Source organism: Protopterus annectens, chromosome 10.part0, assembly GCF_019279795.1.
Source record: "Protopterus annectens isolate FY-2018-M chromosome 10.part0, PAN1.0, whole genome shotgun sequence".
Classification (NCBI taxonomy): domain Eukaryota; kingdom Metazoa; phylum Chordata; order Ceratodontiformes; family Protopteridae; genus Protopterus; species Protopterus annectens.
Window position 1 is genome coordinate 673,918,075 of NC_056744.1, and position 17,005 is coordinate 673,935,079.

A 17,005-nucleotide genomic window follows, 5' to 3' on the forward strand; every position below is an offset into this window, starting at 1 on the left:
AATGCCTTAAACCATATATCAGACCCAAAAATCATTTTTTTAAAAGAAAAATCTCAAAAATATTAAAATAAAAGCAAAAACTAAAAGACACTATCTGGTTCACTAAAGAAGCCCTTGAATATTTGCTGACCTCCAAAGCCAAAGATATTATACATCCTTCTTTAGCTATGATAAAAAAACTAAAAAACAATACTCTACATTGCTCTTACATTTTCATCATGACACATCATATTCTGATTAAATAAACTAAAGATATCAGCACAGGCAGAAAAACTTAGAAGATATGTAAGTAAATATAAAGGAAAAGTACAAAATAAGCAATTTATTGATGACCTACAAAGTTTTGTAGAGAATTGGGTAACAAGGCAAAAGGAATTGAAATTCACCCTAAAAAAGGAAGAAATAGAAACATTTTGGAGAAATATCTATAATGATCATGTCGAACATAACAAAGATGCTGAATGGATAGAAGAAGTAAAAGAAATAAGAAGTTGAAATGTATGGCATATGAAATTGGATGAAGTAATTGCTAGAGAAGCTGAAATAAAATTATGAAATCATGCTAACTGGAAAACCCCAAGCCCAGATGCAGTACCTAATTTCTGGCTAAAAGTATTAACATCTTTACATAAAGGTTTAGCCATAGGTAAGAACTATTTTTATGCACACCCCAAACAGATGCCAGCCTGACTAACAACAGGAAAAACAATCCTTAACAGCGATACAGCAACCTACCCTAAACACTATACAGCAATAACCTGCCTTCTGACAAAGTATAAACTATACACTGAAATTGATGCCAATAGCGTTTATACTCATTCAGAAGAAAACTCAATCATGGCAATAGAATAAAAGGGTAACAAAAGAAAGTCATATGGAACAAAGGATCATTTATTGTTAAAAAAAGTCTTAATGGAGAACTGTAAAAAGGGGAAGAATGTAAGTGTGGAATGAATAGTCTACAAAAAAAGCAATTGATAGCATCTCACATTCATGCATGAAAGAGTGCTTACTAATATAAAAGATACTCCCTACATTGATCAAATACATTACAGCAACCATGAAACAGTGGCAAACCACTTCACAATTAAGCCATGATAAAGGACAAATTATTATTCCCGGCATAAAAATTCAGTGGGGGATATTCCAGGTTGACTCTCTGTCACTGCTGTTCTTTTGTCTTGCCCTTAACTCATTAAGTTGTCTACTTAACAGATTAGGTTATAGCTACAATTTGGCTCCCAGAAAACAACAAAGTGCAAAGACTTCTCATCTTTTATTTGTGGATGATTTAAAACCATATAGTTCATCAGATGAAGAACTGAAAGCACAACTACAAGTGGTCAAAACTTTTTCAGATGATGTAAGAATGACATTTAGTCTTGATAAATATGCAAAAGCAACCTTTAAAGCAAGAAAAGTACAGCACCAAGAAAATATCAGTTTGGGACAGAATGTGATGTAAAAGAACTTCTGCAAGAGGGAGTATATAAATATTTGGGAACTGATGATCAATAAAAAACATGAACATATGCAAATAAAATTTAGTAAGGAATATTTTAGAAGGCTAAAATTTATATTGAATACAGCTCTGACATCTAGGAAAAAAGTCCAAGCTATAAACCAGTTTGCTCTTTCTGTCCTAACTTATAGTTTTGATGTGAATGATTTGCCCCAAAAAGCATTGGCTCAATTGGGCAGAAAAACAAGAAAAATGCTTCATGCTTACTAAATGATTTATAAAAATCAGTGTATACCAAGATTATATATTCCCCATTCTGAAGGAGGTAAGGGCCTCCTCGAAATTGATTACATGTATAGATCTGCAGTCATAAGACTACATACATATCTGCTGACCTCAAAAGATTCAAATATAGTGTTAGCTGTAAAACATAAGGAGATTAAGTCTAAGATGACTTCCTTGCTTAGTTTAGCCGAAGCATATCACTATCAAGCAGGAATGAAACTCAAACCAGAGATGGATAAAAATCAAGCAGCAAATGAATGTGCCAAAAAAAACAAAAGAAAGAATATAAGGTGAAGGGTCAGGTGAAAAGGCAAGAAATGCAGAAAATGTATAAATGTAGTTGCAAGTACAGAAAACTTTTAGAACAACCTCATGTCAGTCAGGACTGAATGCAGGAATGGTTAAGGACAGCTGAATCGAAACCAAAAGATGAAAGGTTAATATTGGCAGCCCAGAATAGTAGACTATGATAACATTGGTTTACAAAGTCTATTGAACATGTGGAAGAAACAGACAAATGCAGGTTTTATAAAATAGAATTGGAAACAATCACGCATGTTGTTGCTGGGTGTGACACACTAATGGCAGGACTGTATACAGAAAGGCATAATAATGTGGCAAGACTGTTGCATTGGGGATTGTGCAAACATTATAATACTGAAGTAGCTGAGAAGCATTGGAAACATGAGACACGTAGCGTTATTGAAAATGATGAGGTTTATATCACATGGGATCACCCATTAGCAGCAGTTCAAAAAATAGATGTCAGAAAAACAGATGTAGTAGTCCATGAAAAGAAGATAAAAGTAGCACCGATCATTGAAATTGCTGCAACCAGTGACTATAGTGTCTTATGTACAGAGAGACACAATACTAGGATGTGCAGGCAGAAACAAGAGCAATGAAGAGGAAGGATACCCAGACAGTTCCAGTAATAGTAGGATCAATGAGTCTCACAATAAATGTGCAGTTTTATTTAGGAAGCTACTGATGCATGTAACTCCATATGAATTACAGAAGGAAACAATACTGGGCACATTGCGGGTGCTGCGAAGAGCACTTCTGGCTTCCGTCAAAGATTGAAACAAGACTAATTTCATGAACTTTAATTGCACTTTGACTCAGGAATGGGGTCTATTCCATCATTGTATTAGAAATCTGAAAGACTTGGAGAAATTAAACCAGAATTAAACAGACATTGACAGCATTCTTGTAAAGAAATTTAGTGCCAGCTTTTCTCCAGAAACTTCTTAAAAATCTTGAAATAGTTTAATCCATTTCCTCATGCTGACATGAAAACAAAAGCTAAATGCTTTAAAAATTGACCAACATATGATATGATGGGTAGCAAATTTGCTAAAAGACAAAATCCACACAGAGTATGTTAAGGCACATTATCAGAAATTATGAAAGCCCAGCTGTGCCCCTCAAGGCTCAATGCTGGAGTCTCTTCTTTTTGTCCTTTACCTTTCAAGTCAACAAGCAGAGAGACAAGACCTCAGACTAATAGAGTTTACATGCTACTGCAAACTGGTAATTGCTCTAAATCACCATCTGAAACCCAAACTCTCCAGAAGAAACTGTCATTATTAATCTCTTGGTGTACTAAATGTGAGCTTAAGCTACATGCAAAAATGTGTAGGATCATCTTGCTTCACCTAGAGCAGCAGTATCCAAGAAGGCCAGTTGGCTCATCCATGATAGATGTTCAAGTGAGTCCTTTGTACTTTCCTGTTGAGCCATGGTTCATGCTACCTGATAAATGAAATTTGAGTTTCCTGCCAGAAGGTCCTTGACCCAGATCTATGAGTTCTCAGAGAATGGACTTAACTACTTGAGGGGGCAAGGCAGTCCAGATCATTGTCAAGGCTCTGTAATATTAATTCTTTACAGTGGTTAGGTTCAGTTATAAAATAGTTGAATTATTATAGTGTTGAATCCCTCACAGGAGCATAAGAGAGCTATGATACTCTCATGCCTTGTTAACTCTGTCCAAGAGTTTTGGATTTCTGGCAACACATTTCTAATTTGATTTATTATTTATTAAGGCACTTTCATTTAGTAAACTGAACTTTTAATTTTCTTAAGACAATCTTCTCCCAGATCTGATGACTTACCTTTTTTTTTACTAACAGTGCCATCAGAGCAGTGATGTATATTGTTTCCACACACCATAATCAGAAAGCAATCATCCCGTTTAAGACAATATTTAGCTAAAGTACTTAAAGTACTTACTGTCATGCTTCTACAGTCTCACTACTGATACCTACATTTTCAGTCCTGAGTTTGTTTACTGTGATATTTGAAAGAATATATTTTGCTAATATGAGAAATGCCTTTTCATATTAATATTGGCGTTGCATTAGTTTAAAATGTCTACTTCCTGACAATTCATTCACCTTTTCTCTATTGTTCTTTTGCCTTTCCCATTACACATGTTACCTAGCATTGTTCTCCTGATATCTTTGTTGGCACAACCAGTCATTTTTCTGACTCATTTGCTGATGGTTTCAAAACTTTTAGCATTTTAGATGTCCTAAACTAAAATGAATCTCAGAGCACATTTGCATTGTGACTCTGTGAAGTCATTCCTGTCCTGCTCCATAGTTTATTTCATTGTAATTCAACAGGTTTGATAATAATACATATTATTACATTAGAGATGGGTGTGATATTGAAAGCATTGTTAGAAAGCCAAAATAATTCACGGATCTCCCCAACCCAGATTTCTCAACCAACAACAGTTTGAAAAATGAGTTGCATCTCTTGCCATTCAGTAGAACTGTTTTCATGTCACTGCTGCCTATAAAAATTCTTGTTTCACCTAAAATGCATGAAAGGAACAAGGTTTCCAAGGCAAAACCTCTGTCTTGTACTACCTGATGATGGAAAGAAGAGCTACAAATACAACATGAGATAACCATCATAAGTGCAACACTGTTCATAGCATGTTCCAGGGCTGCAAACAATATACAAAACTCATTGACACTTTCGTTGAGTGCCTTCAGCATTAAGTGCTGTTTGACTGACAGATAAAGGGTGAAACAAGTTTTGCTGAACCTCAGAGGTAAGTATTTTTGCAGGAGTCAAGCCCCCCCTGCATCCTCTCATATATGAGGACACCACCCACACCCCCTGAACTTAAAGATACCTACAACATGGTCACACAACAGTGGAGACAAAAGAAAACTCTACTGTTGACTAAACTCATTTCACTCCTTTCATAGGTTCATAGGTTCATAGGTTCATAGGTTAGTACTAGGCTATCAGCCCTAGGGCCTATACAAGCCTAGCCATAACAATTCCCTGAATATTTCTTCCCACATTATTTACTTCCCTGGACCCCTGTCAAGCAGGGCGACTGACGTGATCCCTGGGGTGAATTTCCTTTCTCCCATCCAATCGTCAAGGTTCCTCTTGAAGAGGTCCAAAGAGGCACTCTGCTTGACATGTATGGGCAATCTATTCCAGAGTCTGGGGAGTCTCTGGGTCAGGAACCTATCCCTCCAACATGTTTTGTTTATTGTGATGACAAGGTTTAGATCCCTGGAGCGTGTAGCTCTGAGGGATTGGGATTTCTTTAAGTGTAGCATGTCCAACAGCTCTGGGTTTGACATGGCCTTGTATGTTAAGCAGAGATCGCCTCTGAGTAGACGATATGCAACAGAGTATAGCTGGAGTTTTTAAGGCGGTCAGCATAGGGCATCTGCTTTAGGCCTGTGATTCTTTTAGTGAGGTATTTCTGAGGCCTTTCCAGTTGTTGCAGATGTCTTGAGAGGTACATACCAAATGGGGCATTGTATTCTATAATGGGTCTAATGAGGGATGAGTACAGTGGGACAATGACCTCCTTTTTCTGGATGAAAAGCCCTTCGTGATGAGGTGTGCCACATAGAAGGATTTCCTGACTGTTGTGGCGATGTGGTTATCGAAGGTGAGACCACTGTCCACCTGTGTCCCTAAGTCTCTTATCACACTTTCTGTGTTTAGTGTACTGCCACCTATATGGTAATTCATGGATACATGTTTTTCCCAAAGGGGATAACAATACATTTCTTGGCATTGAGCTTGAGCCCATGGCTCTGGCACCAAGCATCTGTTTCTGTAAGGCCCTTTTGTAGAGTATCCACATCATTTGGGGATTCAATAATGGCTCCCAATTTGCAGTCATCTGCAAACTTTGTTAGCCAGAGTCCCTTAGTGTTGACCTGTACTTCAGAGAAGTAGATGCCAAACAAGAGCGCCCCAGGACTGAACCCTGAGGTACTCCACTTGTCACTTGTCTGGAGCTGGATTTGGAGTCAGCTACTTTTACAGTGTGGGTTCTATCAGTAAGCCATTTAGCAACCCATTGGGTGACATAGGGATTAATGCCCAACTTAGTAAGTTTATCTATGATTCCAGAGTGGGCGATGGTGTCAAAGGCCTTGGCAAGGTCTAGATAGGCTGTGTGGACCACCTTACCCTTGTCCATGGCTCTGGAGACTGATTCAAAGAAGTCAATCAGGTTCAGGAGACAAGATCGGCCCTTCACAAACCCAAACTGGGTGGGGTTCAGTGTTTGAAGGTTGCCAATGTCTTTGTTTATAAGTTCCATGATAATACGCTCCATGGCCTTGCAGATAAGGCTTGTCAGACTGATGTGACGGTAGTTTCCGGGATCCAAGGTGGATCCCCCCTTGTGGATTGGGATAACTATAGCTCTGTGCCACTCAGTGGGCACGAAACCTGAGGTGAGGATATGATTAAACATGACACTTAGGTGAGGTGCCAGTTCATATTGTAGTTCATGTAGTACACAGCCCGGGATGTCATCTGGTCCCATGGATGCTGTATTCTTGGCTTTAGAGAGTGCGTTTTGTACCTGTGTGGCCGTTATTACTGGAATTTGGCAATCTTCTGGTATTGAGATGGGCCATTTAGGGGGTGAGAGTGGGGTGAAGTTGGCACTGAATCGATCTGCCAGGATATTGGCAATATCCTTCAGATCAGTATATTTAATGCCATTCTGTTTTAGCTCAGAGCAGATCTGAGCATTGCCATTTAGATTCTTGACATAATTATAGAATGCTTTGTGGTTGTCTTTGGAATCTTTGGCAATTTTATTTTCGTAACTAGCTTTGGAGGATTTTATGAGGCATCTCAGTTTCTTACTGAGGCTAGTAAGGAGTTTTTGCATCCTGGGATTTTCCTCTTTTCTGCAAAAGTTTCTTCCTTTTGTTGTAAAGTTTGTTTATGGCAGGGGACCACCAGATTGGCTTCCTTTTTTGGATGAGAGCATTTTGGTTCTATTTGGGATGGCACGATTCATGCATGAGTGGATGTGCTCATACAGTGCCGTAGTGTAGGATTCAGCAGTTGAACTTTCAGTTCCGTCTGCATGGGTGTCATGAAGTTTGTCACTTCTGACTTGAGTAGCATGAAGTTGGCTTTGAGAAGTTTTTATGGTGGTTTCTTTACTGGGGGTGGGGTGGGATGTGGATGTTAAGGGTGATTAGCTTATGGTCAGACCTGACTAACGAGGGGTGACCATAGGTATGGAGCATTGATTTCCCATGTTGGTAATGACCAGGTCTAGGATATTGGAGCCCCTGGTGGGACTATGGATTAGTTGATCCAGGGCGTTGGAATTTATGAATTCCAAGAACCGTTCGCAAAGGTGTTGGGACATGAGTAGTTTTCCCAGTTAATGGCAGGGTAGTTAAAATCACCCAGTATTAGGATGTTTGGTTCTATCTTAATATTTTCCAGTATGTTTAGAAAGGTGTAGTGAGAATCTTGGGGTATGGTGGGGGATCTGTAGCAAGCTACAATTTGGATTGCAGTCTTACCTAGTGTTAGTTGCACTTGGAGAATTTCAGACACATTGTGTTGGCCAACTAGCCTGGTGGTGTGAATATCCTTGGTGAATATTGACACTCCTCCACCTTTAGTGTTTCGGTCCTGGTTTGGTGGCCGAAAAGTGTGGTAAGAGTTGTAGCCTGGTATTGCAGGGGTGCTCTCTGGAGCCTTGAACCAGGTCTCAGTTACTGCACAGATATCGATGTTCTCCATTTTTAGGAGTGCCTCGAGAGAGTGCATTTTGAGGTTTAAACTTCTAGCATTGAGTAGCATTAACTTCAGATTTTGCATGCTTGTACCTGTTATGGTGGTGGTTTTGTCCTTTGAAGTTTGCCTAAAAAAGGCACTATAGGGGTGGCAAGAACCTTAGCCAGTAACCTGAATCCCAGGGGCGACAGGTGCAGACCATCTCTGGCAAAGCATCATGGTCTGTCAATCATGTCATCCCAGGCAGACAGATACTGGATCCCCTTTGAATGACACCATAAGCTTAGCCAATTGTTGAAGTCAATCATTTTATCCTTATATTGTGGTATCATTCTGGGCAAGGCAGGATGCTACTCAGGGCTAGGGTCATACCTGCCTGGGCCACATGATCCGAGAGCTCTTCCATGTCTCTTTTCATGTAGTCCAGGGAGGTACGTCTCAAGTCATTCACTCCAACATGGACAATGACAGAGTCATATTTGTACTTGTTGTGGAGTGACTTGAGTGCATGCGTTATGTGGAGGATCCTGGCACCCGACAGGCAGCTGACTGTAACTTTCTCCTTATTCAACCTGGTGAGAGGGACATCAGTGTGCCGGACTATAGAGTCACCTATGACTAAAGTGCTAGGTACATTGTCTTGCCTTAGGGGCTGTTGCTGGGTGGCACACTGGTGTTGTGAACTATGTGACACATTGGTTGTGATTGGTGTTTGTTTGCGTTTCAGCTTCAGAGGTCTTTGTTGCTTGGGCAGGTTACAGTTAAGGGCCTCTGCATATGTGGATTTAGTGTTGCTATATGTGGGTGTTGGTGGTGCTGGTTTAGAAGGGCTATGTGTTGCTTGAGGTGTAGTGTGGGTGTTAACCTTCTCCTCTTGACTGTTTAGCACAATCTTGGGTGGAGAGAGCTTTGCTTCCATTTTGGCTATATAAGTGCATCTCTCACAGGTTGTAGTGTTGGGTGGTAGGAGGAGAGGGTTGTCTGTGTACATGAGGCAATTGCTGCATTGCCCCAGTATGCCCAGATTCACCAGGTGGACAGGAGAAATCACTGGAAGCTGACCCTTGGACATGCCTGGTTTGGGGCTTTTTTTTTTTTTTTTCTTTGTAAAGTATAGGAGCTGTTTCCTTAGCAAGGTACTTTGCAATTATAGGCTGTTTAGTGCCTACTATTAATTTCTCCTTGTTAACAAGGAGAGTGCAGTGTTTGTATGAGTTTAAGGCTTCCTAGTGCTTTCCAGCAGGTATTAGAGAAAGTGCTAGTCACAGGGATGCTTAAAGGTAAGATTGAAAAGAATGCACTCTGCAGTGTGCACTAGAGAAGTTAGATGTGAAAGTAGGTAACTTGAGTTTTGCCTGTTTAAAAAGTTAAGGTTTAGTGGAGAGTTACTATTTTTAAAACAGCAAGATGGACTGAAAGGGGTGGTCATTTTTGTATTTTGGTACTATGAAATACTGTACGATGGCCAATAAATTTAAATAATTGAAGGGGTGGGATTTCAAAAGTGATGGTTTTGTGATTACTCACATAAGCCAGTGAAAGTAGAGTGAAATGAGATATATGGTCAGATTAACATAAGAGGCGGGCAACTAGAAAGACAGTGGTAAAATTCTGCCTGACTCAGAACAGAGAGAGCTGTGGTCTCTTTTGAAGTTTTAATATGCTGTTAAAACAGAATGCAAGCAAAACACAAGGTAAAGAAAACAAACTACAGTATTCAAAATAAAGAAAGGCAATACAGAAATACAAAAAATAACAGCAAACTAACCTTTCCTTCACAGCAAAGTGCAGCAGAGTCTGGATGAGCCTTTCTGGTAGAGCACTTGAGAAACTTGAGAATTGTAGAGCACTTGAGAAAAGTGCTGCCAATGGAATGACAGGATCTCACTGCAACATACCATAATGAAAGATAGTGTCAAAAAAAAGTGAACATGCATTCACATAACAGAGTGTGTATTCAAACTAATTTAGTCAACAGAACTTAAAGATCAAGAAACCGACAGGTATTGTTTTGTTAACTACATTGTGCCACTGTGTTAGCATTCTTCAATTCCAGCTGTACTATGGGAATACATGCATATGAACGAGCAACTGATAGTCAAAACCCAGTTTCCCCAAACCTATATGTCGAATCTCCAGGTGTCGAACAGTCAGAATGTCGTAAAAAATTCAGAATTCAACATTTCCAACTGCTCTACCACCTAAATGAGTGCTACCATGGGTCAAAAAGGGGCGGATGTTTTGCAGTTCGACATAATTGCGTTCGCAATTATGCAAAGTCGCAGTACTGCCGTCGAACATTTTCCAGTCGGCCATCCACCATCTGACCAAATGCATGTATACCATACTATATGATATGCTTGGGTGCCGAGATTCATTTTGTCTTGTTAGAAATCTGCACATGAAAACTTTAGCACTGTTAGTAGATAGTGTCTGTGGTTTAACTGTTTCATATTCCAAGACTAACTGCTTTGAGTCTCGCCGTAGTGAGACTGAATGACTGAAAATACAAACTTACATATTTTAAATCTGACATTGGTTTTTCTTGGAAAATTTCCTTTTTTCCAAGGTATGAGAAGCTTGGAGTTCATATATATATAAGATTGGTGGGGCAGGAACTTACGTCAACATCGAGGGGTAGAGAGGGCTTACTTCCTGCAAAAAAAAATTTTAAAAGAGAACAGTTATTGTTGTTGTTGTCTTTCGGCTTTTCCCGGTTAGGGGTCATCACAGTGGAACTCCGGTCCGCTAATGATTGGTAGTAGATTTTCACGAACGCCGAGGTGCCAGCTCGACATTCAACCTTCAGCGAAGGCACGCATGCCCATTTACGCATGTCTTTCAAACACCCATCCAACTGCGGGGAGGACATGCAGAATCCACACCGAAGGCACTTCCTGCACTCCAGCCGAGAATCAAATGGGATAACCTCTTGCTGTGAGGCAACAGTGCTACCGCTGCACCACCGCGGCTGTACTTTAAAGAAGAACAGTGATACAGAACAGTGAATTTTGAACATCACTTTAAAGGAGAACAGTGATACAGAACAGTGAATTTTGAACATCACTTTAAAGGAGAACAGTGATACAGAACAGTGAATTTTGAACATCACTTTAAAGGAGAACAGTGATACAGAGCAGTGAATTTTGAACATCACTTTAAAGGAGAACAGTGATGTTCAGAATTCACTGTTCTGTATTTTCTGACTTTTTTTTTGTAATTCTAGGGGTTGCATTTATGAGTTGCAGAATTACAATAGGGAGCCATCTGTGGTAAGACTAAGGCAAACTATCTTAAGACACTGCCTTTACACAGAGCTGAAAAGATCTTGGTGGAATGAAGGCATGCCTCTGTTGTATCTGCATGATGATAATTACATACTGCATTGAGAAAAAGAGGAGTGACTGGCTGCAGAGACATGCAGTTATTAATCTCCGTTGAGATGAAGCAGAAGTAGTACTTCAGATGAAAAACCACCCTTGAACTATGAAATACTCATATTAGATGTTCTGATGGAAAATAAATACAGATTTGAAATGAATGGATATTGGAGGAAAGGATCAACTCAAAAATGTTTTCAGTGAGGGAATCGCTGACTGTGGACACAAGAGGCACACAGCAACAGTGTGGGGAGACATGGACAATTTAACAAGATGTTTGTTTGCAAGCTGAAAATGCAGCTTAGCTTGTGATCTGTAGGTGTAATTTTGGAAATAAAATGGTCACAGAAGGTTTTGGGCAAGCATACTCATCTCATTCGAGTAACACAACAACTTAATTATTCTGCGAAATATGCTCACATAGGAGACTCTGAGGTAGTAATAGTAAAGAGTACTAACCCATTTTCACAGTCCCATTCACTTTCTGCCTTGATTTCTTTTTATCTGTTTTCTGTCAACAACATTGGTGAGTGGGTATACATCTGATATATATATTGGTAGCTCCTTCCATTAAAGTTCTAATTCAAACATGGTATTGCTTGTAATATACAGTTGAAAAATGTTTTCTGGATGCAACTTCATTATTTATTTTATCTTTTTTTATTTTATTTTCTCTATAGAATTAACTGCAACAGAGGTAGGTTCCTGCGTTGGTTACTCATTAGGGCTTCCGGTGCAGACTGTGGAAATGTCAGGACTAGATGTAACTGGAAAAGTAACTGCAAAAATTAAAAATTGCAAAAAAGATGGAAGTAGTTACTTCGGTAAGTTGGAATACATTTCTTTCAAAATATGTATAAATTGCAAATCATTCTAAATGTTTACAATGTAAAGTTATACAAGTGAAGAAAAAAAAGAATGAAAGCACAATTATGGCAGCTGCAGCTAAAATCAGAGTAAAATCAGAATACAACTAAAACATGACTTATGCCAATGGCAGCCATAAATATAATGCTTTCTACACATATAGTTTCATGCAATGTCTTCTGATGAAAATTTTAACTTTCTATGACTTGTACTGCACTGTATTAGACAGTGTTATATTATAGCAATAACCCACGCCTGGGTGTGGGTAATGCCCGAGGGACCAAACAAAGCCAACCGTGGGTAAATACAGCATTACCCACACCCAGAAGTGGGTTATTGCTATTATACCATGACATTATTTAAGAAAAGAAACTATTACTTTTCTTAAATAATGGCATAGTATAATGCCTGTTTACTGCCCTTCCGCAGATGTCTGGCATCCGCGGCAGTTCTGATGTACTGTGCGCCTGCGCAGTGCATGGAGAAAGCAAGATCTCCGTTGCTTTTTTTTTACTGTTTTCACTGTGTTAAATGGGTTTAACATAGCGAGACAGTTTTAAAATAAGCAACGGAGATGTCCGTTGCTTATTTTAAAACTGTCTCGCTATGTTAAACCCATTTAACATAGCAAAACAGTAAAAAGCAACGGAGATCTTGCTTTCTCCATTGCTTTTTTAAACCTTCTGCTATGTTAAATGGGTTTAGCATAGAGACAGCTTTAAAATAAGCAACGGAGATCTCTGTTGCTTATTTTAAGCTGTCTCCATGTTAAACCCATTTAACATAGCGAGACAGTGTTTTAAAAGTAGAGTTATACTAATGGAAAAAAGTCCGGGTGACCGGACCTTTTTCCATTAGTATAACTCAATTTACAATGTGCACGCTGGCCAATCAGCGTGCACGTTTTGGGGGGGTCATGGTATAATAAGCTGTAGGCAGTGGATCACATTGCAAGTAGGGGTACAATTTGCTATCAGACTGCCTGCTTCTCATGTACTGAATGTGTGTATTATAGGCTATATTGGTCAATATTTTGTGATCACTGAATTTGGGAAGTGGATAATCAGTAGAGTCATTTGTGGTTGACAGCCATGTATCCCAATGATGTAAAAGTTAATGTTCTGAAAACCTGTGAAATGGTAAAAAATTGGGGATGATAGGTCTGTTTTGTTTTCATATAACCCCACAGCTAATCCATGTTCCACTCAGTTATACATTTCATATACAAGCTCACTGTAGGCTAACCCTTGCAGTCAGGTCTTAGTTATGGTTTCAATTATTTATTTATTTATATATATTTTATTTCAATTTGTGTGGCAGGATAATCCAGCTGAGGTAAATAGCCACTTTTCAGTGGACCCCTGAGGAGAAAAGTTCCTCAGTAAGTGTGACTGGGTATAGGTATAATAAAATGACACATACATATTGCTGGAACATTATGTAGCATAGAATGTTGCAATGTGTACAGTGTTACAAGGAATGCTGTATAAATACAGCTTAAGATAATTGTAGTTTATTGCACAAATAATGCAGATGATTTCAAGAGTATATGCACAAAGATTTTTGTTTGAAATTCGGGTATTCAAAAGTTAAAGATAAGTTAGACAATTCATACAGAGAAACATGTCATGATAAGGTAGACATAATTAGTACTGAGGTAGTGTTTCATGTGAGAAGTAGTATTGATAAAACAAATTGAAGATAGGGGCCCATATTACTTCATTAAATATTCATCCCTGTGAATAGCTATTCATTGACCCCTTTACATCGAACATCCATTCATTGAATGTTAAAAAATCAGTGAATGATTTTTATAGGCAAGTGAGTTAGTTGTCCACTGCAGTGATTGCAACACACACTACATTATTTCAAACCAACCAAGGTTGGGGTCTCTACCCCCCACACCCCCCTACTTATATATACCAACTTCGAGATCACACTGCAGTGGGGAAAAGGGCAAATTTCCAAAGATGGCCAACTAGCTCCCTTCCCTATAAAAAATGTTCACTGATTTTAACATTTGATGAATGGATGTTCGATGTAAAGAGGTGGATGAATATATATTTGCGGGAATGAATGTTTGATGAAGTAATATAGACCCAAAGATAGATGGGAAAATTAGAGGTGATAAAGAGTGTGTAAAAGCTGCCATTACTTTTGATATAGTTGAAGCCACGGTGAAGAGTAAGACAGTAAAAAAGATAGTACAGAAAGCAAAAGATTAAGTAATATTTGAACAGTGCTGAGAATTTGCTAAGTATTGTTTAAGGTGAAGCATGAAGTAGATGTAGAACATATTTTCCTAATATAGATAGATAGATAGATAGATAGATAGAGAGACAGATAGATAGATAGATATGGACTATTACTCTGTTAGCAATGTGGAACGACTAGAGCTATTTCCCATATTTCTTATGTATTTTGGTAGAAAATGCTTGATTTTGATGTAGTGAGCATAGAGTTTTAGTTGGGATAGAAGTATTGCATTTTTAGATCTAACCACTGATTTTTGTACTGATGAACAGTAATATGTTCTGTGGGAATGTTAGCTACAAATTTCACAATGTTATTGTAATTCTAAATCTAAGATCTGAATCTTCACTAGGAGATAAAAAGGTGGAGAGAGAATTCATTACATAGCTCCTTTCCCACCTCTGGAATAGAATCCCTTTGCAAATTAAGCAGAGTTATACATTATCGCCATATGGGAAATGGACAATTGTATGTGTGTTGACAAGTTCAACCCTGGCTTAACTGGCCCGGTCTCCTTAGAAGAGGATATTCAATGTAAGTGTGGGTATAGGCAAGGGGTAGATGGTCACAATACTCAATTGTCTTGTATTCAATGGGATCCTGTAAAGTATTGTTCAGCTTTGGTAATCAGGTAGATTATATATTTGTCTGAATGTATGAGATATAGAGAAGTGATGGAACAAGATGTGCTTGTGCAATAGTTGCTTGAACAAGATAGGATAAGTAAAATTCAGATCTGTATGCCATTTCAAAACTTCGGATTTATTTTGATGATGGCGTAGTATATGTGTTTGTTAAACTTTAGCTTGCTGTCAGTGATTACGAGTGATATTGTTGCACTGGTGACAAAATCAATTGTTGTGTTGTTGAGAGATTTGAGAGAGAAATCTTTGTGAGTTGAGGAATTAGAGAATAAGATTTGCTAGGGGGGCATTCTATGATAGTTGAAAATTTGTTAGCACTTGCTCTAGTTTGATAAAAAATGTTAGACAATGGGATTACTGTACATCAGTACCCTGAATGGAGACCGAGCGTTCTCCAGCAGGGTATTAATGTACAAGTAATGCCACTGAGAAGAACGAGTCCACCGCTTCACAGCAGCACATCAAGCTGCCATGGAGCTTGGAATGACAAAACTGAATGGCAGCCATTATTTTACACTTGCTAAGCTGTGCTTTTGCTGTTTAGTGAGTGTAAAATATTTAAAAGAAGACAGCTAAAAAAAAAAAGGTGTGTGTGTGTGTGTGTGTGTGTGTGTGTGTGTGTGTGTGTGTGTGTGTGTGTGTGTGTGTGTGTGTGTGTGTGTGTGTGTGTGTGTGTTTATGACTGTACTTGACTGTATGTGTGCATGAAAGCAGAGAGACTGTGTTGTCTGTGAGAGATGTATGTGTGGGTGTGTATGTGTGAGAGAAAGACAGAGAGAGAGAGAGAGAGAGAGACAGAGCACACCTCTCTATGTCCAGATTTTTGCCTTATATTTTTGTATCTGTTCCTCATAAAATGCGATTGCCTGGCAAATCACAGAGGTATGTAGTATCCAAATATTGTCAGGTATTTCGGTTACAGACTAAATAACCTTCAGAAAATGTATGCTATTGTGAAGGCAAAGCCTATTATTCTAGCAACTTTCTAAGTTTATAAGAGCAGTATTAAACATGTCCCCCATGTTGCACCCCCTACCTCATTATTCTAGGCTTTGCCTAAATTTCTTGTTGTAAGAGGTTTAGAGGTATGATCCAGAGAGTGAGAGAGAGAAAGCGAGAGTAATGTGTGACTGAATGCATGTATGTGGGAAGAGGAGACTGTGTGTGACAGAGAGAGTGAGAGAGAGAGAGTGAGACCGATCTTATGTGAATCAATACATGTATGAAAGAAGAGGAGTCTGTGTGTGTATATGTATGTGTGTGAAAGCAGAAGAGACTGTGTACTTCTGTATAGGTTTGAGAATGGGCTGTATACAAAATTGTTGTGTTTCACTTGTTTATTATTTTTTTAAACACTATTATTATTTTTTATATATGTTTGATATAAAATGCTTCCTCCAACACCATTAACATAGACTACAGCAAGTATGAAACATTAGGTGGAGGACCTATTTCACATCAAAAATATATTTAAAAAATACAATAGTACTTAAAAACCACATAAGTAAGTAAAGCACAACAATTCTAGAGAGACCCCATTGTCTAAGCACAATAATGCCCTCCAGGGTGTGTGTTAATGTCTAATTAGTGCCCTTCCAGGGGTGTAGAGGCCCTCCACCTGTGGCATTGGGCCTCACAACACCCCTGGGTGGGCATTAATTGCACATTAACACACACCCTGTGAGGCATTATTGCTTGCTTAAAAGTAAGCCATATCCACTTGAGGAGGTCAGGTGTGAACTTGTTGCAGGTGGAGTCATCAGCATATAGTCTCACACTAGCTATAGGAATAGCCTTGCACATATTGTTTATAAATATATTGAAGACTGGAGTTCCTAGGAAGGAATCTTGAAGTAACACTTCTGTTATTTATTTATTTGTATATTTGTTTGTTAACTGGGATAGAAGACTGATTCATGTGGACAATTTTCAGACTAAGACTGATACAGCTTGAGAACACTTAATGGTCTCACTACTCAGGTTAAGTGAGATGAATTTCTTCATCAGTGAGTGAAGAAAAAAATATCAGAGGCTATAGAAAATTTAGAAACATAGTTTCAAATTGA

General features: G+C 38.7%; 1 protein-coding gene across 1 annotated transcript in view; it reads left to right on the forward strand.

The window, feature by feature from the left end:
* The window catches only part of C8A (complement C8 alpha chain), a 597,456-nt gene that overhangs the window by 381,677 nt on the left and 198,774 nt on the right, over positions 1-17,005 (forward strand). Inside the window, exon 8 of the mRNA XM_044085514.1 lies at positions 11,856-11,999. Within this exon, the coding sequence (XP_043941449.1) occupies positions 11,856-11,999 (144 nt within the window). The remainder of the gene's footprint in view (positions 1-11,855; positions 12,000-17,005) is intronic.